The following is a 24,400-nucleotide window of genomic DNA, read 5'->3' as shown; positions in this document are numbered from 1 at the left end:
CAAAATGAAGATGAACCTTGTGTTTACCAACTCAAGGAAGACCAAGTAGTAGTATTCCTGGTCCTTTATGTTGATGACATTTTGATTATTGGAAACAATGTCAAGAAAATGACTCACATCAAGGAATGGCTCAACACTCAATTCGATATGAAAGATTTGGGTTAAGCAGCCTATGTTCTTGGTATTCAGATTATCAAAAACCGGAAGAACAGATCTCTTGCTCTCTCTCAAACAACCTACATAGACAAAGTCAGAGAGATTCTCCATGAACAACACCAATGGGGCAAACATGCCTTCTAGATATGGTATTCGTCTATCTAAGGAACAGTCTCCGACTGATCCTCAAGAGATAGAGGACATGGAGAAAATTCCCTATAGTTCTGCAGTTGGAAGTCTAATGTATGCAATGTTATGCACTAGACCTGATATCTGCTATGCAGTTAGAATCATGAGCAGGTATCAGTCTAATCCAGGACATGAACATTGGAATGCAGTTAAGTATATTCTGAAATACTTAAAGAGTACAAGGAATCTTGTGTTAGTCTACAAGGGTGGTGCTTTAAATCCCATAGGCTACACTGATTCAGATTTCCAGGCAAGTCTTGAAGACAGGAAATCTACATCTGGGATGGTGTTTACTCTTGGGGGTGGAGCAGTGGTTTAGAGAAGTGCAAAACAAACCGCGATATCGGACTCGACTATGGAAGCTGAATACATAGCTGCATCCGAAGCTACTAAAGAACTTGTCTGGCTAAGAAAGTTCTTCACCAGTATAGGTGTCGTTCCTGGAATAGAAAAGCCTTTGGTCCTACTTTGTGATAATAATGGAGCGATTGCTAATAGTAAGGAACCTCGAAGCCACAAGAGAAGCAAACATATTGAAAGGAAGTATCACATTATCAGAGAATACGTGGCAAGAGGGGATGTACTAGTTGAGAAAGTTGACACAGAGAACAACCTATCTGATCCATTTACCAAAGTCTTGGCCGTGACAGCTTTTGAAAAGCACCGTCAGAATTTAGGATTAATTGATATGTACTGATTAGTTTTATATTAGTGCAAGTGGGAGTTTGTTGGGTTTTATGCCCTAAATAAAACTCCATTTCAATGTAATCTATTTTATTCAACATCAATAAAGAAACAGAAGTATTTTTCATTCATTTGTGTATGTTTTGGTTCACTTTATCAATTGCTTGTCTATTTGATTTATAAATTCATCAGAAACTCTTTTCACATACTTGATCTTATTTATTGTGTTGTCAACACTTTGAAAAGTAAACATGACTATGTGAATAAAGTTTCCTAGATTTATCAGACACATGGTTTTACTGATATGATAATCTACAACAAGAGTTTACTTGCATTTGGAGAAATGCTATGTTCTTTCCAGAATATTGGTTAAAGTAAAGCTCAGGTTCGATGCATGGAGTATGCATCGGAAGGGACCGATATTGAACTTTGACTTAGATTTATTAAACTTACCGTAAAATCTATTCAAGTCAATATCGCCTAGTTGATCCTAGATCAAATGATCTTAATCCTGTTATGATTAGGCTCAATCTCAGGAGGCTATTCATGTTCTTTGATTTGTTAGTTAAGCCTACTTTTAGCTCAGGGTGACACATACATTTTGGGAACACGGTAGTGCAATTGAGTAGGAGCGCTAACATAAACATGGAATCTATAACTTCTATCTGACAAATAGTAAGCAAAGGATGATCTCCTTCGAGCTTGACCAAACGAACATAAATGGTGGAGTACTCATTTCACATAAGCTGAAATATCATTTATACGGGGTCAAGTGTTTTAAGGATAAAATACATAGTAGGGTGTAACGGTAACCTAATCCCTTTATAGTGTAGATCATTCATATAGAGGATCATTGATCAAATTAGGATTATAACAATGGATAACTAATGATGTGTCTATATGGTGGAACATATAGAGCATTCTATATACTGAGAGTGCAATTCTAAGTTCTATGCGTGGATTTAACGAAGAATTAATAAGTTAGTGAATTTTAGTGATAAATTCTTGATCTACTTATTGGAAGCTCGGTTATATAGACCCATGGTCCCCGCACTAGTTGAGATAATATTGCTTGTAAGACTCATGTAATTGGTTTTGATTAATCAATTATAATTCTCAAACTAGACGATGTCTATTTGTGAAATTTTCACTAAGTAAGGGCGAAATTGTAAAGAAAGAGTTATTAGGGGCATATTTGTTAATTATGATACTTTGTATGGTTCAATTAATAAATATGATAAATGACAATATTATTTAATAATTATTTATAGTTATTACATAGTTAGAATTGGCATTTAAATGGTTGAATTAGAAAATTAGCGTTTTGAGAAAATCAGATACAAAAGTGATAAAACTGCAAAATTGCAAAAGTGAGGCCCAAATCCAATAAGCCATGGCCGGCCACTTTTTTAGCTATTATCCTCTGATATTTTCATTATTTTAATGCCAAATAATTCAAACCTAACCCTAGTGGAATGCTATAAATAGATAGTGAAGGCTTTAAGAAAATTACACTTTTTATTCAGAAAAACCTGAGCCTCTCTCTCTACCTTTGGCCGCCACTCTCTCTCTCTCTCTCTCTCTCTCTCTCTCTCTCTCTCTCTCTCTCTCTCTCTCTCTCTCTCTCTCTCTCTCTCTCTCTCTCTCTCTCTCTCTCTCTCTTCTTCCTAAATATTTCGAAACCCTTAGTGATTAGAGTAGTGCCCACACACAGCAAGCAATACCTCAATCATAGTGAGGAAGATCGTGAAGAAAGATTTTCAGCAAAAGGAGTTTCAGCATCAAAGATTCAGAGAAAGAGATCCAGGTTCAGATCTTGATAATACTCTGCGACAGAAAGGATACAAGGGTTAGAGATCTGAATGGAATGAGTCATTTAATTCCGCTGCACCCAATGTAAGGTTTCCTAAACTTTATATGTGTTTATTTCATCGTTTTAGAAAGTTCATATTTAGGGTGTTAATCAACATACTTGTGAGTAGATCTAAGATCCTGGTAAAATAATTTCTAATAGTTATATTTACACCCCAAATAATTGTAAGTACACCATAATAAATTAAATACATTTTTATCCTTTTATAAAATGACTAAAATAGACAATTTTACAATTAAGTTTCTTTCAAAATTTGTTCTTAATAAATACGCCCAACCTACTAAAATTTAACTATTTTATTTAACCTTAAACAAATCATCAATTCAACATTACAATTATAAAAATTTTATATGGATCCTGAAACATTAATATAATGATATGTATGATATCTTTTTTTTAGAACGATATGTATGTTATTAATTTATAGTTGTATAAGAGTTTCAATTTTGGGGATGGGTTTTCCAATGATTTCCTCTTATGTTAATAATGGAGATTTATCTGTCCTTGATATCGTTTATGTTACTGTAAACTTCCTTAAAAAAATTAACTCTTTTAATTTTATGTTGCCGTAACTCTGTAATTACTTTGTTTTTTTTTTTTTTTCTAAAGATTTTTTGTTGAAAATAGTTGAAGACTAGTTGGCTTTATATTCGAATGATAACAGTTTATATAAAAAAATTAATACTATATTTAATAGTTAATGGTAAGAGAGATGGAAATTGAAAAAAAAATATGTATTATGAAAGAGAAGGGAAACAAAAATCCTAATGGTGGGTGGAGTATTAGGGGGTGTAGTTTTGATTCAAGGTCTATAATTGTAAATAGATAGTGTGTTTTTATCAAACAATAATATTATAATTATTGAATGGGGTTAACTTAAACATGGGGTGTAGTGTAGTTATAATTATTTGGGGTGCAAATATAATTACTCTAAAAATATTATTAATATAAAGTAAGTTAAGAAAATGAAAAGGTATTCTTTTATGAAAATGGGGGAGAACTTTTCCCTCTATTTTCTCTTTAATTTGTGTAGACCCCACTAGTTTCTTCCATTCCAAATTTAGTAAACAAATTGATTCTCATTCTCCTTTAATAAACATGCTAGCACAATCAATGAAATCAGATTAATCAATGGAAGAAATGAATCGGTTTTGTTGCCCCTGATTTCGCCCAATATACGTGGACCAACCGGACAGGGACACGTGGATCAGACAATTTATAAATATTTGCTAAGTCTTTCTATGCCACAAGGAAACATCCTGGACATAGGTCCCGGAGGAGGCACCCGGAGTTCAAGGTGCTCCCGGAGGCTCACATAGCACTAAAGCATCTCCATGGGGTGTCAGGCTTCTCCTGAGCAATCAAGTCGCATTAAATGCTGCATGGGAGGAAGCGTGTTGAGACTGCAACACGCAATAAAGTCTGACAGCACAACCTCCAACCAGCAGCGCCACAGTAATGATCATTTAAGTCTAGCGACGGCTACACTGTGAAGAGTCACATCAATCACAAGGCAAAAAGGACATTCCTCATAAAAACCCTACAGCACCTAGGGATTTGACCATGCATTACTCATGGTATATTCATTGGGAATACCCAACTTTATGGATACTTACAGATACACTTGTAAGAACAATTCTAGGGATTACCCCACCAAAACACTATAAATACCCCCTCAAAGCTCATTAAATGGGATCGAAAATCTTGGGCTGCATATGAGCAAGAAGAGTAAACACTCACCAAGAACATTCTCTGTATTTATAAGGGTGACATTCTCCCAAGTATAAATTCTGTATTAAATACATCCATAAATAACAAAGACTCGTGGACTAAGGCTCATTAACGCCCCAACCACGTAAAAATCATTCTCTCACTTTCTTACAGCTCGATAGTATAATCGTATTTTATTAGTTGCCGAAAATCTCGGTCAACATTTTGGTGCTTTCATTGAGAGCTGAAGAAAGCTGCTACAAAACAAGCATTTGACTTCACAAAGATGGTGGAGACAAGAAGTACTCGTCAGCCTCGCCCTCTGGAAGACGCTCAAGACCCAAACGAGGAAGATGTAGCCTCAAGAGCAGCAGAGGAGTCCGAGGAAGAAGAAATAGTCCCCGACGATGACTACGAGGGAAACCTCGACGAGTATGCCTATGACGAAGGTAGTTACTCAGAACTGGTGCTTCTTAGACAAAAAGCTATCGATCATGAAGCCGAGATCGAAGCTCAGAAAGCGCAAAACCAGAAAATGCAGGAAGTGATGCTGGCCATGCAAAAAGCCATGGAAGCAGCTGGCATTCACGTGCACCCCAAGGCAATGACCGCTGGACTCAACAAGGAGCCAGCGACGTCTTCGCCTAATTCCCAGCAGCAGAAATCTAGGGAGCCTAGCCCTATAAGATATCCTGCTGAAGGGAATCAAACAAAAAACCCTACTTCTACCCCTGGGCGAAAGAAAAAGGTGCATGACCCGCGAAAGGTCCGCTCAGATTTCCCTAAAGGAAAAGGTCCGCAGAGGGGCAAGCCCCAAAAAGGGAGTCTTGGCCCTCAGGATCGAGGGGACCGAAAAAGCGTTTCTGTACACCAGGAACCTTGAGGTAGAGGGAGAAGAGGACAGAGATGTCCTCCCATCGATCTGAGAAATCAAATCAATGGGAACCAAGGTGACCTTCGGGATCACCTTGACCAAAAAAGATACGGACCCGTGGTTTCCTCGGGTACGTTGAATGAAGGAATTATGGCGGAACTCACCATACTCCGAAAAGACATTGCCCAAGTCTCCCGGAGGCAGAAGGGAGACGACTCCGACTCGGACAGCGAGGATCGAGAGCCATGTGCTAAGCACATCCTAGAGGCAGAGCTCCCTAAAAACTTCAAGATGCCCGAAATGGCAGCATATACCGGGAACTCCGATCCCAGCGACCACCTGTCACGGTTCAACCGTGTCATGACAGTCATGAGGGTCAGCAATGACGCCAAGTGTCTGTGCTTCCCACTCACTCTAAGTGGGTCCGCGGAGGAATGGTTCAAAAAACTGGAACCAGGATCCGTGGGCTGTTGGAACAAGCTACAAACCAACTTCCAGAGACAGTTTGTCGCCGCAAGAAAGGTCAACCTGGAGGTCAGTGCCTTGACTAATATCAAGCAACTGCCCTCCGAGACCTTGAAGAATTACATCAAGAGGTTCCGAGAGGAAGCCTCGAAAACCAAGAAGGTTGATGACGGACAACAGCTTGCACTTCTCCAAGCAGGAATCCGTACTGGGACTCCTTTCTGGAATGAGTTGCAGCAAGAAGGGGCTGCTAGCCTCCAGGACTTCCAAAAGAGAGTCCAAAAATATATCAACCTCGAAGAAGCCCAAATCGTGGCTTATGGGGGCTACTACCCCACCGGAATAGCAGGGTTTATGCCCGGAGTATCGCCCCTGCATCGCCCCCGACTGCGACCCCACAAACAAGTGGTGTACAATTCTCTGCTACCCCCGGGTATAGCCAGGGCCAAGCTTTGGCACCAGCATCTTCTCATTTTGGCAACCCGTTCGGAGTAAATGGGCAAGCTCCTTCACATTCTACTCCGGCTGCTAGCTTAACAGGCCCTTCCCAGGGATCAAGGAGTAAAAGGTCCTCCAAAGGCAGCACCCGAACGGGAGAGAAGCGCCAGAAAAAGGGGTACACCCCCCAATATACTCAATACACGGAGCTATCCGACTCTCAAGAACGCGTGTACTTCGCCACTAGGCAAAATACACACTACCGGAGACCACAGTCGTTGTACAAAGACAGCTCCCGGAGAGATCCGAGCAAAAGATGCGAGTACCACAACGACATTGGTCATAGCACCAATGAATGTAAGAATCTCAAGGACGAGATCGAAAATCTAATCCGATTGGGCCACCTCTATGAGTGGATCAAGAATAGGTTGCCCCACCTCAATCCGGGTCAGGTGGCCGAGGGTATGCCTCCGGGAACACCAGGGGGTACAGCAGGAGTATTGGCTCTAGCTGCTCCCGCAGGTGACGCCAGCATATCCCCAGACTGCCGCCCCGGCCTAATAGACGGGTAGCCATGATCTCCGGAGGTCCCCATATCGGAGGGAATACTCGCAAGGAGCGTAAGCGATACGCCGGGGCCGCAAAACACAATGAGATATGGGAAGTTACTCAACTCCCACCTCAAAGGCCTCGGCTGATGGACCAACCCATCACATTCACGGAAGAAGACGCCAAGACGGTGCGCTTCCCTCATCACGACCCGTTGGTCATAGAGACCCCCATCGCGAATAAAGTGGTGGCCAGAGTCTTAATTGACAATGGGAGTTCCGTGAACTTGCTCTTCAAAGAAGCCTTCACCGCGATAGGCTTGACAGATCGCGACCTCTCGCCTAGTGGATCCCAGCTCACAGGGTTTAACGGGACGACACTCATCCCAATGGGAAAAGTGAGGCTCCCGGTCACCCTGTGTCCGGACACTCCCCAGAGCACATTCAAATACTGCACCTTCGTGGTGGTGGACTGTCCGACAGCCTACAACGCGATACTCGGCCGACCGGCCCTAGTAGACTTTGGCGCAGTCACTTCAATCCGACATCTGTGCCTAAAGTTCCCTACCCAGGAGGCCGGAGTCGGGACTGTAAGGGGAAATCAGGGGGAAGCAAGGCAATGTTATAATGTTGCAACCCACCTGCCCGTACTTATGGTCCGTGAGTCCGCTGAGCCAGAAATGGCTGAAGAGGATGAGTTGGACCCTCGTGTAGGGTCCGAAAGAATCGTGGAACCAATGGAGGATGTCGAAGAAATACCAGTGTGCGACGTCGACTCCACCAAAGTACTCCGGTTAGGGAAGAACCTGGACCCGGAAGAAAAGGACAAAATAATAAAAACACTGAAAGGCGCCATCGACATCTTTGCATGGGGCCAAGAAGACATGACTGGCATAAGCCCTCATGTCATCACACATGTACTCAACGTCAATCCGGACATGCCTCCCATCCAGCAAAAGAGACGCCCGCTCGACTCGGTGAAAGCCGAAGCTCTAGAGAAAGAGGTGGACAAACTTTTGACTAACGGCATGATCCGCGACGTGTACTATCCGGAATGGCTGGCCAATCCGGTCCTGGTGCCCAAGCCGAACGGAACTTGGCGAGTTTGTATAGACTTCACCGATCTAAACAAAGCTTGTCCAAAGGACTGCTTCCCGCTGCCCAGAATCGACCAGATGGTAGATGCCACGTCCGGATTCAAACTGTTATCCTTCATGGACGCCTATGCTGGGTACAATCAAATAAAACTGCATACGGCAAACCAGGAGTGCACTAGCTTCAGGACCGATAAGGGGGTATACTGCTACCTAGTCATGCCTTTCGGACTGAAAAACGCCGGAGCAACCTATTAAAGAATGGTTAACCGGATGTTTAAAGGCCTCCTGGGGCGAAACATGGAGGTGTACGTGGACGACATGCTCGTCAAATCCAAAGCATGCAACAGCCATGCAAGCGATTTAGAAGAATGCTTCGAAGTTGTCCGGAGATACGGCATGAAACTCAACCCAAAGAAATGCACCTTCGGGGTCAAATCAGGAAAGTTCCTGGGTTTCATAGTCAGCCAAAGGGGGATTGAAGCAAATCCGGAAAAAATCCAGGCTCTCCTGAATATGCCATCCCCCAAGAAACATAAAGATATGCAGAGCCTGACCGGAAAGGTAGCTGCATTGAACCGTTTTATCTCACGGTCCACGGACAAGTGCATACCTTTCTTCAACGTACTAAAGAAATGCCAAAAGTTCGAATGGTCGGACGAGTGCGAGGAGGCATTCAGAAAGCTAAAAGACCACATGGCCAAGCCTCCTATCCTATCAAAACCCGTCCTCGAAGAAGACTTGTTTCTCTATTTGGCCGTCTCCGAACACGCGGTGAGCGCTGCCCTGGTCCGGGAAGAAGAAAAAACTCAGCATCCCGTGTACTATGTCAGTAAGCGCATGATAGGGGCCGAAACGAGATACCCGGTCATTGAAAAACTGGTGTTCTGCCTCCTGATGGCGTCAAGGAAGTTAAGGCCATACTTCCAAGCCCATCCGATCAAAATTCTGACCAATCACCCGCTCCGGTAAGTCCTCCAAAAACCTGAAGCGTCCGGAAGGCTCCTCAAGTGGGCAATGGAGCTAAGTCAATTCGACTTGCACTACGTACCCCGAATTTCTATAAAAGGCCAAGCCTTGGCAGACTTCATTACCGAATGCAACGAAGCCGAGGCAACAGTGAATACGCCGGTACCGCCAATCCCCACGTGGAGGGTATTTGTGGACGGAGCTTCTAATGAGAACGGTTCTGGAGCCGGAGTGGCTATGATATCACCAAATGGACTGCGACTCCAAGCGGCCCTCCGATTCGACTTCGCAGCTTCATACAATGAGGCCGAATATGAAGCCCTGATAGCAGGGCTGAAATTAGCAAAAACTGTAGGAGCTAAAAGAGTGGAAGTCTACAGTGACTCCCAACTGGTCGTAAACCAGGTATCCGGAGAATACCAAACCCGCGGCGAGCGGATGGCCGCATACGTAACAATAGTCCGAGAGCTGCTCTACGAGCTCACGGACTACAAAATAGAAAGAATCCCCCGGGAAAAGAACGCTCACGCGGACTGTCTGGCTAAGTTAGCCTCGGATAGCGAAATCGAAGAGCTGGGGGTAGTACCAGTGGAACGCTTGGCAGAGCCAAGCATCAAAATAAAAGAGACCACACTAACGGTTCGGCAAGAATCCAGCTGGATGGTCCCCATCATAAAATACATAACAACAGGTGAGTTGCCCCAAGAAAGGGCACTGTCTTGGAAGATTCAGTATCAGGCTCATCGTTATGTGATGATGGATCAAATTCTCTACCGGAGAGGACTCAGCATGCCTTATTTAAGGTGTGTATCGGACCCTGAAGCTAGACAAATCATGCTAGAGGTCCACGAAGGGTTCTGTGGAGATCATACGGGAGGACCCAGCCTCTCAAAGAAAATATTGAGACAAGGGTACTTCTGGCCAACAATGAAAAAAGATTGTATAGACTATGTCCAAAAGTGTGACTCGTGCCAAAGGTACGCGAACATACCGAGAGCCCCTCCAAATGAAATCACCCTGATGACTAGTCCCTGGCCCTTCGCGGTTTGGGGAATAGATCTTATTGGGTCCCTGCCAACAGGAAAAGGAGGGGTAAAGTATGCAATAGTAGCAGTAGACTACTTCACCAAATGGACAGAGGCTGAGCCTATGAAGACAATAACTGCCAAGAAAGCATTGGACTTTGTTATCAAAAACATAGTGTGTCGATATGGCTTGCCTCACAAAATAGTCTCTGACAATGGAAAGCAATTTGATTGCGAGGAATTTACTGACTTCTGTAACCAACACGGAGTAGTGAAAAGCTTCTCCGCGGTAGCCAGGCCTCAAACAAACGGCCAGGCGGAAGCAGTCAATAAAATCCTAAAGGTCACCTTGAAGAAGAAGCTGCTGGCCTGCAAAAACAACTGGCCTGAAGAATTGCCAAGGGTATTATGGGCCTACCGGACGACCCCCAGAACCACGACCGGTCACTCGCCTTTTTCAATGGCGTACGGTTGTGAAGCGATGGTCCCGGTAGAAACATTATTCCCATCCCACAGGAGAGCGACTTACGATCCTGCCACGAATCAAGCTCTGCTTCAAGAGGCTTTGGATCAAGTCGAAGAACTCCGGGATGAGTCTCAAATACGGATGGCTGCTTATCAAAAGAAGGTGACCAAGTATTTTAACTCTAAGGTTAAAAACAAAAAATTTGCTATTGGGGATATGGTCCTAAGAAGGGTCTTCCCAACCACCCAGGAACCCGGAGTGGGGGTACTTGGGCCAAATTGGGAAGGACCATATGAGATCGAGGACGAAATCGGCTCCGGCACTTACAAATTAAAAAGAATGGATGGAACCATTGTGCCAAGAGCCTGGAATGCCGATCACCTCAGAAGATATTACCAATAGCGAAATAAAACTTAGACTTTGTTCAAAGAGTTTGTACCGTCCAAATGTATACCTCCTCTACATGTTAAATAAAACTGAGTGCCTCAAAAACAAAGTTTCTATGCCACTCAGGGGGGTACTAGGGTATACCGCACGGACAGACAGAAAAACAAACTAAGTAAAATATCCTGACCCAAAGGGCAGGTCAAAAAATATGCACAAAAATAAAAAGCATAAGTATAAAAATCCTGATCCAAAGGACAGGTTAAAAAGAGAAATATGTGGCAAAAGAAAGATCACATATAAATATCCTCATCCAAAGGGCAGGTCATATACATACAAACGGCCCGGGGATAGGCCTTAAAAAATTGTCTCCCCTTCAAATAAAAACAGCTACCTAAATGTATTGCTCCAAGGCAGCAGCAAAAATGTACAAAAAAAAAAAGAGATAATAATAATAAAAGAAGTGGGTGGAATCTTGGTTGTACTGGGTTAATCTCGAAGCAGCTCAGTCAATGCGCGGAGGAAGGCGAGGTCCAATACGCGCCTCTACCATGGCATCAATCTTCTTCTTCTTCTCCCGAAATTTGGCAATCATTTCCTCAGGTTTGGGATAGAAGGTAAGCTTGATATTTTGGTCGTTGGTAGACCAAGCCATGTAGACTCCATCGTCGAAGCGCTTTGGGCACCGGCCGCAGGAAACAGGAGAAATGAGCTCGGCTCTTTTTGCCTTCTTGATGGTTTGTTCCTTGAAGTCCCTGAGCTCCTTCAGCTCCGCGGCTAGAGCGGCCCTGGACTCTAAGTTCGCCTGGTGAGTTTCCTCTAAGGATCTCACCTTGGCAACCATTTCGTCCAAAGCTTCCCTAGCCTCCCGGAGCTCCCGCTTGGCCTTGGCAGCAGCCTCGCTTTCTGCCATCAGCTCCTCTTGATGCTGGGCCTCCAGCCTGTCCCTCCGTTGGGCCTCGTCCCGGATCATGGCCTCCGCTTGGGCCTCCCTCCGTTTGGCCTCCTCCTCATTGGCCTTGGCAGCAGCCTCCCGGTGCTCAGCAGCCTCCTGGTAGAGCTGCCTCTCCGCAGTGAAGTCCTGAAGGACCTTCCTGACGTCGTTCATGTCCCCAAAGTCAGACAAAACGAAGCCATGATTAATGATGTTCTTGGAGAGGCGGCCAGCCTCAGCAGCAAGCTGAACAATAACACAAGTGTAAGAAAGAATTCCCAAAAAGAAAAATGAAGGGAAAAGCAAAACTGTAAAGCACTTACCACGGTGAGGGAATGGCTGAGGTCTTGGACCTGGAAGATAGAGTTCAGGGAGGCGCAAGTTGCGAACCGCTTAGGCGCGCACCGGGTAAGCTGAGAAGCGAACTCGCCAGTCATCTCCGCGGCGAAGGGACCCAAGGTGGGCCCAAGGAAGCGACGGAACCAGTCCGACAGGGGGTCCAAGTTAAGGTCCCACGGATCCTGGTACTCCGGGTTGTTGATACTTTCCTGTACCTCAACCCGCAAAACCCTCCTAAGGGCTTCCACCTGGGCATACCCCCGGGAGTATTCGTCCATGGCATAGTTATGCTTGGCTATCCGGAGCTCTTGCCTCACCGCATCCCCAGGAACTGGAGTCAGCACAATGTTGGGAGGAGCAGGATGTTCTTCCATGGGGGAGACCCCACCGTCAAGACCATGGGCAGGAGTGTCAGCTCTCCGAGGTCGCTTGGGCTCGTCCTGGGCAACCATCTTGCCTTTACGCTTGCGAATCAGAGCAATTTCAGGCTCTTCTTCGCCTTCTTCAGCTTCCTCAGGAAGAGCCCAGAGCTCTCCCGCACCCTCTGCGACTTCCTCAGAAAAGCCCCATTGCTTTTCTTGACCTTCTCCCAGTAGAACCTCCTCGTCATCCACTAAATCAATAGTGTCAGGGGGAGCGCTGGAAGAGACCTTTAGGGCAGGGGCTATTGGGGAAGAAGTAAAGGCCGGAGGAGCCTCGGGAGTGTGAACTCCGGCAAGCTGGTCCAAGATGGCGTCCATGGAGATACCTGTTTAACAAAAATAGGCAAGTGTTAGACATCCGTGGGAAACCACTTACACAAGATATGGCAAATAAGCTACTCCTACCCGGACTTCCTAATTCGGCCCTAGCAAAGTCCTGAACTTTAATGCCGGGCAAGATCATCTCCGAGATAGCTGTCCGAAGGCCGGAACCAGCTGGATGTAATGTAAGCTGAAGGACCTAAGGGAACGGGTTCCGGAGGACCAGAACCCATCCGGGACCGACCTAGGAAATCTCCTAAGTTTGAAAAATAAAATTCCTTCAAACGATCCCCCCACCGGGTCGAGGGCATCCTAAACCTATATAGACGCTCGTCGAACCCTATGGGCCTACGACTGGCATATTCGCCAACGGAAGGAACATAATGAATTATCAAAGGAGACTTACCGCCGGCACCGGAAGTGTTGGCACCAGGAGCCCCAGAGTTTGGCTCTGGAACCGAAGGCTGTGGCCTGGGAGCCCTTCTCTCCGAAGAATCCTCAATGCGAAGGGGCCTCCCGGCGGGACGATCTCCAATCTCTTCTTGAAGAATCTTGTCAAAAAATTTAGCCTCGGACTTTCCGACAATCGCCTGGCTTCTTCTTTCCACCGGGCTCCCCACACGAAGCTCCCTCCCGGAGGCCGCCTGGGCCTTAGAGTACGCCTTCTCCTGGGCCTTCCGGTAGAGATAGTCCTAGTATTTCTTCTCTGCCGTGGCAATAATCTCGTCCCGGAAGGTCTTCTCCGCGACCGGCGCCCTTACATTGGGACAGATGACCCGGGAGAGGTTAGAGTCCTCCACGGATTGATGCGGAAGGATAAGTTTGGCCTTCCTGCAGTTTTCCGTAGTGACCAAACCCCCGACGTCAAGATCGGCTCGGTCATAGGAAGCAAAGGCCTGGGCCCTCCGGAGGAAGGCCTGGGTAGGGGCAGTCCGCTGATATGGAGGGATCCTCACCCATTCAGTAAGGAGCTCCGGGTGATCCATTGCCCTGAACCCGGAGGAAAAGAAAAAGCGATGGCGATACTCCTTGACGTGAGTCTGCCTATTATACGGAACCACCCCTTCGTTGGCAGGGTGGATCCGGAACCCATAAAAACCGTCCTTAAGTTTGTCCCCCTACTTGGGGACGGATACAAGTTCATAAAAGTACAAAATTTCCGCCGGGCGGGGAGATCCCCATCCGCGGGCAGCATAAAAAATAAACAAGCCTGAGTGCAGGCGGTAAGCTTGGGGAATAAGTTGGTATGGCGCAAGGCCGACAAAAACAAGAAAATTAACAAAGTAGTCCTGAAGAGGAAGCATGGCACCGGCCATCAAGTGCGTCTGGCTCCAGGCTCCGAAGTCGCCATAATTATGGTTGGGCATCTCCGCATCGCGAGGTGGCCGATGGTAGGTTCCTGAAGTGGAAGGTTTGATCCCAGAAACTTCCACAATATTCTCCAGTTGATGGGGACAGGTTAAGGTGGAATGGAGCTCGGCCGCTTCCCATCCGGTTGCCCGAGACTTATACCCCTCCTGGGCAACGGGTCCCAAGGAGACCTCCTCTAGAGTAGCCATACGCTTCCCGCTTTTCTTTGAGGACTTCGAGCCAGAGGCAGACATTTTCTATTCTGTGAAAAAAAAGAGAAAATTCCAGCAGTTAGGCCACGTACCAAACCCTAAGTCAAGAAAAAGGGAATGGGGGTCCCCTAACCGCTGGAAAGAGGCCCCCTCCGGACACGTGTCACACGGGAAACCCTAGAAAGATTCCCTGAACAGGTGTCGGGTGCAGTAAAATCGCAGAAGGTGGTTTTACACAATAAGGGGAACAGAAAGGAAAGATCCTATTCTATGCCCTAAGCAACCATTGAACAAAGAGCGTATGGTCTTCTACAATGAAAGTGCACAATAACAACAGAATACATGAAGGACTTAAACGCTTGCATGCCCAGAAATCTCGAATGCAAACCCAGAAAAGAACAAACAGAACGAGTAATAGCATGTCATTACCAAAGGATGCAAGAAACTTACAATGAAGTGTCGAACTGGGGGTCCTGGTGTGAGTCGAGTAAAGACGAGAAGGACTGGTAGCAGCAAGCAAGGAAGAACTGAGAAAATTGCAAAGTGTTCAAAGGTTTCGTGCTGGGTCTGAGAATTTTCTCTCTAGGAAATTCGAGCAAAGTTGGCAAGAAATGGAAAGTAACCGAAATGAAGGAAAGATGGTGACTTTTATAGGCAAAAATGCATGTGGAACAGGCGTCACCACCTACCAATCGAACGGTAGGGGAAACGCACGATTCAAATACCCAAGGATCAACGAGCCAGATTGATTTGCAATAAAGGCGGTGGAAACGTTTGAGTATCCATCTGACACCATTAATGCACCGCATCAATCAATGGGCATGAAACGAATTGACCTCTGCAAAAAGCGAATCGCTGCATTAAATGCCATCATTAAATGCACCCTCACGCGCTCTACACTCGTGCTGCGAAACCGAGGAGTCGACCGGAGACACCTCTGCAAAAAGCGAATCGCTGCATTAAATGCCATCATCAAATACACCCTCACGCCCTTTAAGCTTGAGCCAGGAAACTGAGGAGTCAACCGGAGGCACCTGAGCAAGCCTTGGTTTATTTTTCAAGTAAACAAGGCTTGGGGGGTAAATGTTGCCCCTGATTTCGCCCAATATACGTGGACCAACCGGACAGGGACACGTGGATCAGACAATTTATAAATATTTGCTAAGTCTTTCTATGCCACAAGGAAACATCCTGGACATAGGTCCGGGAGGAGGCACCCGGAGTTCAAGGTGCTCCCGGAGGCTCACATAGCACTAAAGCATCTCCATGGGGTGTCAGGCTTCTCCTGAGCAATCAAGTCACATTAAATGCTGCATGGGAGGAAGCGTGTTGAGACTGCAACACGCAATAAAGTCTGACAGCACAACCTCCAACCAGCAGCGCCACAGTAATGATCATTTAAGTCTAGCGACGGCTACACTGTGAAGAGTCACATCAATCACAAGGCAAAAAGGACATTCCTCATAAAAACCCTACAGCACCTAGGGATTTGACCATGCATTACTCATGGTATATTCATTGGGAATACCCAACTTTATGGATACTTACAGATACACTTGTAAGAACAATTCTAGGGATTACCCCACCAAAACACTATAAATACCCCCTCAAAGCTCATTAAATGGGATCGAGAATCTTGGGCTGCATATGAGCAAGAAGAGTAAATACTCACCAAGAACATTCTTTGTATTTATAAGGGTGACATTCTCCCAAGTATAAATTCTGTATTAAATACATCCATAAATAATAAAGACTCGTGGACTAAGGCTCATTAACGCCCCAACCACGTAAAAATCCTTCTCTCACTTTCTTATAGCTCGATAGTATAATCGTATTTTATTAGTTGCCGAAAATCTCGGTCAACAGGTTTAAAATAAAAATAATTGGAAATAATATTTAATTATGTTATTTACTAAACTATCCGAAAAGAAAACAAGAATCATATTATTTTGTTTACATAATTAGGAAAGGTAATCAGAATGCTCTAATTTGATAAAATTGTCATTATTTGAACATGTAATTATTTTCTGTTTATAGATTTTTAAAGGATATATTTGTCTTTTTTATTTTTAATTAATAAAATTAAAATTAAAATAAATTAAGTTAGGAAAGGAAAAGGTATTTTATATAAAAATGGGGAGAGAATCTTTTCCTTTATTTTCACCCTAATTTGTGTCGGTGTCAATACTTTCTCCATTTCTAAAATTTAATAAACAATTATATGGGAATCAATATCATATCTTTTATTCTCATTCTCTTTTAGTAAACATGTCATAAAAGTTTTATCACACGTTAATCAAAAAATTCAAACATATGATATATACTTAAAAGTATCAAATTTATTAGATGTTTGAATTTATAAGCGATCAAATAAAAAATAATGGCAATATCAATAATATGGAACCATCATCCTTGATTACCTATAAAACAAAACCAACGCATATATTCAATATATGTGAAACACTTCAAAATAAATATATAAATAATCATAAATATGAAGCAACATTATCATCCAAACAAGAAAACAATAACCAATAATTTCATGGAGAACCAATATTATTAAAAATTCTCAGAGAAACTAATTTAGAGATACTTTTGATATTACATATAAGAATAATGTAAATTTGAATTTAACTTTAATTAGTTCATGAGAATTAAATAATAGAATTATAGATTAGCGGAAGCGTACCGAAATCTATAAAATCAATTTTGAATGGAATAATCTTCTAATTTTTGTATCAAAATTTTCTCTTAAGAACTTGAGTTTCTTGATGATTGGGATTGGGATTCAAGAATAAAGATACAATATGTGAAGCGATGTAAAAAAATAGAAACCAATACTTATTTATTTATAACTGAAAAAACAGTAATTAATCTATTTTTAACTATTTACAATTTAAGTTCTTATCAAATTAAAAATTATCTTTATAGTATACACATATTATAATCATGATAATTATACTCTTAAGTCATGAACTTTATTAAAAAATAAACCACGTAAATTTAACTTATTTATTTAATGACTAACACACATTTTATATATATAATATTATTACCCCAATAATTTTTAACAAATACAACAAAATTTTCTCCATTTCCTCTCACATTAGTGACATCTTTGTAATCCTTTTGTTTGGGCTGCAATAAAATTTCATCTCATTTAAGAGATAAATAAAATTTAAGCAATGGAGAGAATAGTATTGTCAAAATTCAAAGTCGTGTGGAAAAAGGCATACTAAGATGAGGGTCGATTTATATATGTAAATTAGTTTCTTCGCATGATTTAAATTTTCGTTGAAAACTACGACAAATAGGCCTATCTGCATTAATATTCGTGGGAATGGGACGACACATTTTGGAGTTCATTCATTATGGAACTAATCGTGAATTCATTAGGGAACTAATCGTGAATGGTGGTAACCTATCGCTTACACATAAGTTTTTGAGCATTGTTAATAGTATTTATAAGTGGTGCTTCACAGTTAGTTAGCGATATTTTTTAAAATTTATTCTCTTAGGGCCTATTTGGTATGTAGGATTGGGCTGGATTGGACTGAAAATGATTGGATTATGTTCAAAGTAATCCTATGTTTGGTTTAAGAATAGACTAGACTATTTTATTTATTTCTTTTTTAAAAAAGAAAAACTTAAATTAAAATAAAAATAAATAATAATAAATTAAAATTAAAATATATAATAATAAATAAATAAAAATGAATAATTCACAGCAACAAAATAAAAATAAATAAACTATACTATAAAATAAAATAATATATCCTATATAATTAAGTATATATCATAAATATTTCCTCGAAAAAAAAGTATATATCATAAATATATAATAAAATATTTTATCATATTTTTTATTTAATAGATAATTAAAATAGTAAAATAAAAATACTTGAATAATATAAAATTATTTATCTTAAACATTAATTTAATCACTAATTTAATATAAATATTTATATAAATTTTTATGTAATTTAAAAATAATATATAATTTTATTGTCTTATTGTTTTTCTTCGAATAAATTTAAGTAACTATTATTTAATTAATAATATTCAAAATTTTGAAAACTTATGTATAATAATTCAAAATTATACATTTTCACTAATTTTAATTAATAAGTTTTTAATAAAAAATATATATATAAATAAATGTGTGATAATTATTTCCTTTAAATTCTTATTAAATTTAAAATATATTAATCAAATTAAAATTAAAAAAACAATAAAAAAAAAATCTCACCTGCATGGGATTATTTATCCCACCCTGAATGGGATAAATAATCTTAGACAGATGAGGTTAACTGGATTAGTTATCCAGACTTCTAACATGCCCAAAGACTGGATTGGACAAATTAACCTGTCTAATCCAATCCAATCCTGCGTACCAAACGGGCCCTTAAGTTATATGGGGTCTGATATTTAATTACCAATAGCGATATCACACCAAAAAAAAGTAATAGTTATTAGTGATATTTTTACCAATTTTATAGTATGACACCGGGAATGATGTTAGGCATTATAATAATATCTTTTAGCAATTCTTTAAGTGAACATTCTTATTATCACACAAATAAGGAGACAGGACCAAAATAAGAGACAAGTACTCTTCAATGTCTAAAAACATTACATTCTCACATAATGATGATGGGCTACGACATTCACAACGCAAGGTGTACCCATTCATTCCCCACTTTCCATCAATTTTTATCATTAATATTATTTATTGATTTCATTTAATCCATCATATATATATATATATATATAATATATAGACAGGGCCGGCCCTAGGCATAGGCAGTGCCGCCTAGCCCACACTTTTCAAAATAAAAAAAATAAAAAAATTTATTAAGCTTTTATTTAAGTAAAATTTAAGTGTATTATAAGCAATAAATATTCGTAGCTTAGTTGGTTGAGGTGGATGGTATAAGGTCTAAGGTCATGGTTCAAATCCCATAATACTCTTCTTTTGATGTTTTTTTATATATTTTTAAGGGCTCCAAAATTTAATTCGTCTTGGGCCCATAAATTTTCAGGGCCGGCCCTGTATATAGAGAGAGAGCATGTTCTCCCTTAATCTATTGCGAAGTTTCTAAGCTCAAAACATATATTAGTGACCCTCACGTTCTCTCTCTCTTTTTTTTTTTTCCTTTATAACATCATATATTTCGGATCGCCACCCAAAATTTGTGAACTTCACAGCTAATATGACCATTTCTCGTTCCATACTTTAACAAAACCAAAAACCACGCTTCTCCCTCTCTTTATTCTCTCTTGTCATTCAATAGTTTTTTTTTTCTTTTTGAGACTTTCTACAACAACTCACACCTCAAAAAAGTACTGGACAAGACAAATCAAGTTTTCTTTTTCATTTTGTCTTTATTTGGATCCTTTTGTTTTTAGGTTTCATTTTTTGGGTTTTCTCCAACTCAAACAATTGTTTCCTTTCTGGTTGTACCTTTTCAATTAATTGACCAAATATATATTTATTCTTCTTTGCTGGGCTTCTCTCAACTTTCTTTGCTTCAATAGTTTGGTTGGGCTTAATTTGTAGTGTACATATAAAAATCTTAATATACAATAAATATATCCTCCTTATAATATTAAACTGTGGCTGAGTTGAAATCTTTGGCTATTGGAGCTAGCCGTTTTAAGTTCCAAGATTATGGGGTTTGTTGATGAAAACAAGGATAGAGGAGAGACCAGCAGTGAGAACAAAAATCTCAAAGAAAAGCAGAAGATGGAACAAAATGGAGAAGAGAATAAGGAAGATGATCATGACCATCATCATCATCATCATCAACAACATCATCATGAGGAAGAAGATGATGATCATCATGGAAATGACTTACAATTGGGTCCTCAGTACACACTTAAAGAGCAGCTTGAAAAAGACAAGGTTTGTGTTTGATATTATGAATCTCAATGCAATTACGTACTGTTTTTCTTTTCTTAATTTTTCTTGGTAATTGTGAGCCTTAATTTACAGGATGATGAGAGCCTGAGGAGGTGGAAGGAACAGCTTCTTGGAAGTGTGGATTTCGACAATGTTGGAGGTACATATGTCTTTCTATCCATTAATTAATATCTTTCTTCTACTCCGGAAAGTTTAACTTTGTTTTTAATTGAAGAGATTTCACGTAACTTTTTCATTTTTTTTAATCATAATGTGCTCATGCAACTATATGTTTTCCTTTTTAATAACAAATATATGTTTTAAAATATACATGTTTATCCATTTCAAAATTAAAAAACAAACAAACAAATATAAGCAATATATTATATTTAATGAACTGTCAGTTTGTATGCAGAATGAAAGCTTTGACTTTAAATAATATCCTCTCCATCAATTTGTTTTTTTTTTTTCTCATATAAGGAATATTATGGCATTGCCATCGATTAGAATTTTAATTTCTGTTTAACAACCTACATTATATATCAAAAGAATAAAAAAAGGGACGTGTTTTCAATTTTTCTTTTTTTTTTCATTGTTTTTAATTTTTGCATCAACAACTTGGCACGAGAAGAAGAAGATGATCAACTATATATTAATTTTCTTATCCTTTGAATTAGACGTGTCATGTTTTGGGCAAACATTTACCCTGGTCTAGGATTTCACAATCTTAGGAACCAATCAACACATAGCATGTGGTCCATGCTGGTTGCTACATATCCACACTCGCCTTAGAAAAAATGGGGGGTTGATTTTTACCAGCCTCTCTAATTATTGGAACCAATTGTGAAATAAATATATTTGGAAAAAGTAGTACCATATGGTTGTGCTAAGAAAGAATCATATAGGTGGTATACAGTTATTTATTGGTAACTAATTATAGGATGTAATGTTATTAATTGGACACTATAAAATGTCAAATAATAATACTCATATTCACATAGTTGAGTATCATATGATGGTGCTGAGTATTCTTGTGTATATATATGGTTAAGGGTGGTGTTGAGTACCATATGTACACATATGGTGGTGTTGAAAAAAATGTACGGTGGTGGTATTAAAGCACCATATGTGTTATTACTTTATAATAATCTTTATTGAACAACAAAACAGCAAAAATTCATAAAAAGAAATGAGAGATAAATGATAAAAAATAATAAGGGAGAAGGTGATGAGATAAATGAGGGAGAAGGTGAGAACAAATAAAATAATGTGAGAAGAATTGATAATATATACATACATTAACAATTGGTTTTTATAAATTACCCAATTATTTTATTTTCTATTTTAATTTACTTGTTTCTGAAAAAGAAAAAAAATCTTCACGTATATATAGTATCAATGTCAAACACGCCTTTGCTATGCCAATTTATTACTTTATTAATGTAGATTCTTTTTCATAAATGGTAATTTTTTTTCTCTGGAATTTCATAAATGGCAATTATTCTATGTTTTTTTTTTATAATTTTTTAACAATTATCATAAAAAAATGTTATTATAAATATATACGATCTCTCAAACATATATACTTGAATATAATTTGCTAATGCATACTAGTCACACACATGACACATATACGAAACTATATACACAATTATACTATTATTAACAGAATAAAGAAACAAATATTTAGTAGTCAAACTTAGCTAAATATATATATAAACCCTCATATCATTTTAAATGACAAAATACCTTGCTGTCTTGTGATACATGATTTTTTTTTTGCTGAGTTGTGATACATGATTTTGAATTTACGTAAATATAAAAAATGAGAGATGGTTTTGCTGATAGCATAGTCATGGATTACATGATTTAATTATTAATACAATATACATTATAAAGTTCATGTGACGAAAAAGAAAAGTTCATGCATGTATAGAAAGATTTTTTTTTTTCTTTTGATGTACATTAATTTTAATGGTCTATTCTGATTAATTATTTGTAACTGCATGCATAAGAATAAAGTGTAGTGTTACTTTTTGTTGATTTTTACAATACACATATATATATATATATATATAACATAAATGCAGAAACACTTGAGCCAGAAGTAAAGATCGTTGAACTGTGCATCATCTCACCTGGGAGATCTGACATAGTTCTTCCAATCCCTGAAGATGGAAAGCCCAAAGGCTTATGGTTTACTCTGAAAGAAGGCAGCCGTTATAACCTCAAATTCTCCTTTAATGTCAGCAATAACATTGTCTCTGGTCTCAAGTACACCAACACTGTTTGGAAAACTGCTATAAAGGGTATATATATATATAATTCTATATATATATACATACATAGATGAAATCGCTCCATTTATTCTTTCTTACTATCTACATATATATTTAGATATATCAAAACTAACAGTATAACATGTACATGTATGTATGAATCAGTGGACAACACAAAAGAGATGATTGGAACTTTCAGTCCTCAGCCAGAGGCTTACACACATGTGATGCCAGAGGAGACCACTCCATCTGGCATGTTTGCCAGAGGAACATATTCTGCTAAATCTAAGGTATATATACATATATGTATGTATAGATAGATAGATAGATATTATCCTAAAACACCATATATTATCTCTTATATTATATCATAGAAACCACTTGGCCCAAAAGACTCATGATTGGTAGCATTTCCTTTTCCATTTTAGGGGACCTACTAAATTTATGAAACAGAGATATTAATAAAGACTATAGAAGACTTTCATTGTCTTGCTTTCCCAGAGTTTCTACTGTCTAGCTAAACCCTGGATCAACTTTTTAAACTAGACAAATACATATTTATCTTGAACATATAAAGTGGATCAACTCAACTTATATCACACTTTGACAAAAATATAAAATGAGCTATTAAAACTGTATAGGAGACATTTGCACTACTGATATATGTTTTTGTTACAATCAAATGATCAGATTACTGAATGGTATATTCTGTGAAATTCTATATTACAAACACAAATATTCCATTGCCCTTTCTCATATGACCTTTTACTATGAAATATTCTTTTTTTTTTTTTCAAATAAAGAGAAAAATCATGGATATTCTGATTGTCTGAAATCATTATTAATTTTTATACCTTTTTTGGTCTCTATCTTGAAAGTTAATTAATGAAAATGAAACATTGATTAGCTAGTATGGCAATGTCATATATATGTAAATTAATATATTTACGATATTCCCACACTATTAAAATTTTCCTTTCGTGTGAGATTAAACCTATTCAATACATGATTAAACATAAAAGCATCAACCTACCATCCATTATTATCTTTGAACAAAGCTCATTATCAATAATGTGTCATCTTTATTTGGTGGGAACCCCAATCAATTCTTTAAACGAACTTTTTGTTTTTGAAACCCTTTTTGTAAGAGTCATATGGCCCCATGATGAACTGTCTAATTATGTTGATTACTTGTAATAACTTTTTCTGGGTTTTGACATTACTTGCAAAATTATTCTCTAATTTTATACATTAAAATCCCAACAAAAACTATTGGGGCAACTTGTCACATGACATACTTGATTGAGCCAATAAAGAGTATAATATTTCACTTATATATGATTTAAATTTTTAACCAGTATGATTTATTATTCTCATTTTCCTATTCTTTTGCAGTTCCTTGATGATGATAACAAGTGCTACTTGGAAATCAATTACACCTTCGATATTCGAAAGGAATGGGCTGCAACTTAATTAGCCAAACCGTTAATTAAAATAGCAATTATCTTCCCTGTGATATTGTGCTGCAATTAGTTTTTCAAGAATTTTCAAATCTTAGTCATAACTACTTGTGATTGTTTTCATAGTTATGATAAGTTATGTATGAGTGCTTTCATAGTTTTGATAATTACTATACTTTTCCTGCTAGTGATATGTATTGATTTTCAAAACTTGGGGTCTAAGAAAAGAAACATAAATTTTAGAGTGAGGAAATTCTTTGGTAATTATCTCTAATAAAGAAGAAAGCTTCTTATAGCCTATATTCT

The 24,400-nt window shown here is 39.4% G+C and overlaps 1 protein-coding gene across 1 annotated transcript; it reads left to right on the top strand.

Annotated features, from left to right (window-relative positions):
- Positions 1–19,521: 19,521 nt before the first annotated feature.
- LOC115698573 (rho GDP-dissociation inhibitor 1) lies at positions 19,522–24,392 on the top strand. The gene is made up of 5 exons (XM_030625670.2): positions 19,522–20,358; positions 20,449–20,515; positions 22,446–22,664; positions 22,800–22,924; positions 24,030–24,392. The coding sequence occupies exons 1-5, from the start codon at positions 20,125–20,127 to the stop codon at positions 24,105–24,107; spliced, it is 723 nt and encodes a 240-aa protein (XP_030481530.1). The 5' UTR covers positions 19,522–20,124; the 3' UTR covers positions 24,108–24,392.
- The last annotated feature ends 8 nt before the right edge of the window (positions 24,393–24,400 follow it).

This window comes from Cannabis sativa, chromosome 8 (assembly GCF_029168945.1).
Source record: "Cannabis sativa cultivar Pink pepper isolate KNU-18-1 chromosome 8, ASM2916894v1, whole genome shotgun sequence".
In the NCBI taxonomy this organism is placed as follows: Eukaryota; Viridiplantae; Streptophyta; class Magnoliopsida; order Rosales; family Cannabaceae; genus Cannabis; species Cannabis sativa.
The sequence above is the reverse complement of the archived record's forward strand: the minus strand, read 5'-3'. Positions and strand labels throughout refer to the sequence as shown.

Coding starts and splice junctions, on each gene's coding strand:
- LOC115698573 (XM_030625670.2), top strand. CDS start 20,125: ATGGGGTTTGTTGATGAAAACAAGGATAGAGGAGAGACCAGCAGTGAG. Junction 20,516..22,445: donor GGATTTCGACAATGTTGGAG/GTACATATGTCT, acceptor ACATAAATGCAG/AAACACTTGAGCCAGAAGTA. Junction 22,925..24,029: donor CATATTCTGCTAAATCTAAG/GTATATATACAT, acceptor ATTCTTTTGCAG/TTCCTTGATGATGATAACAA.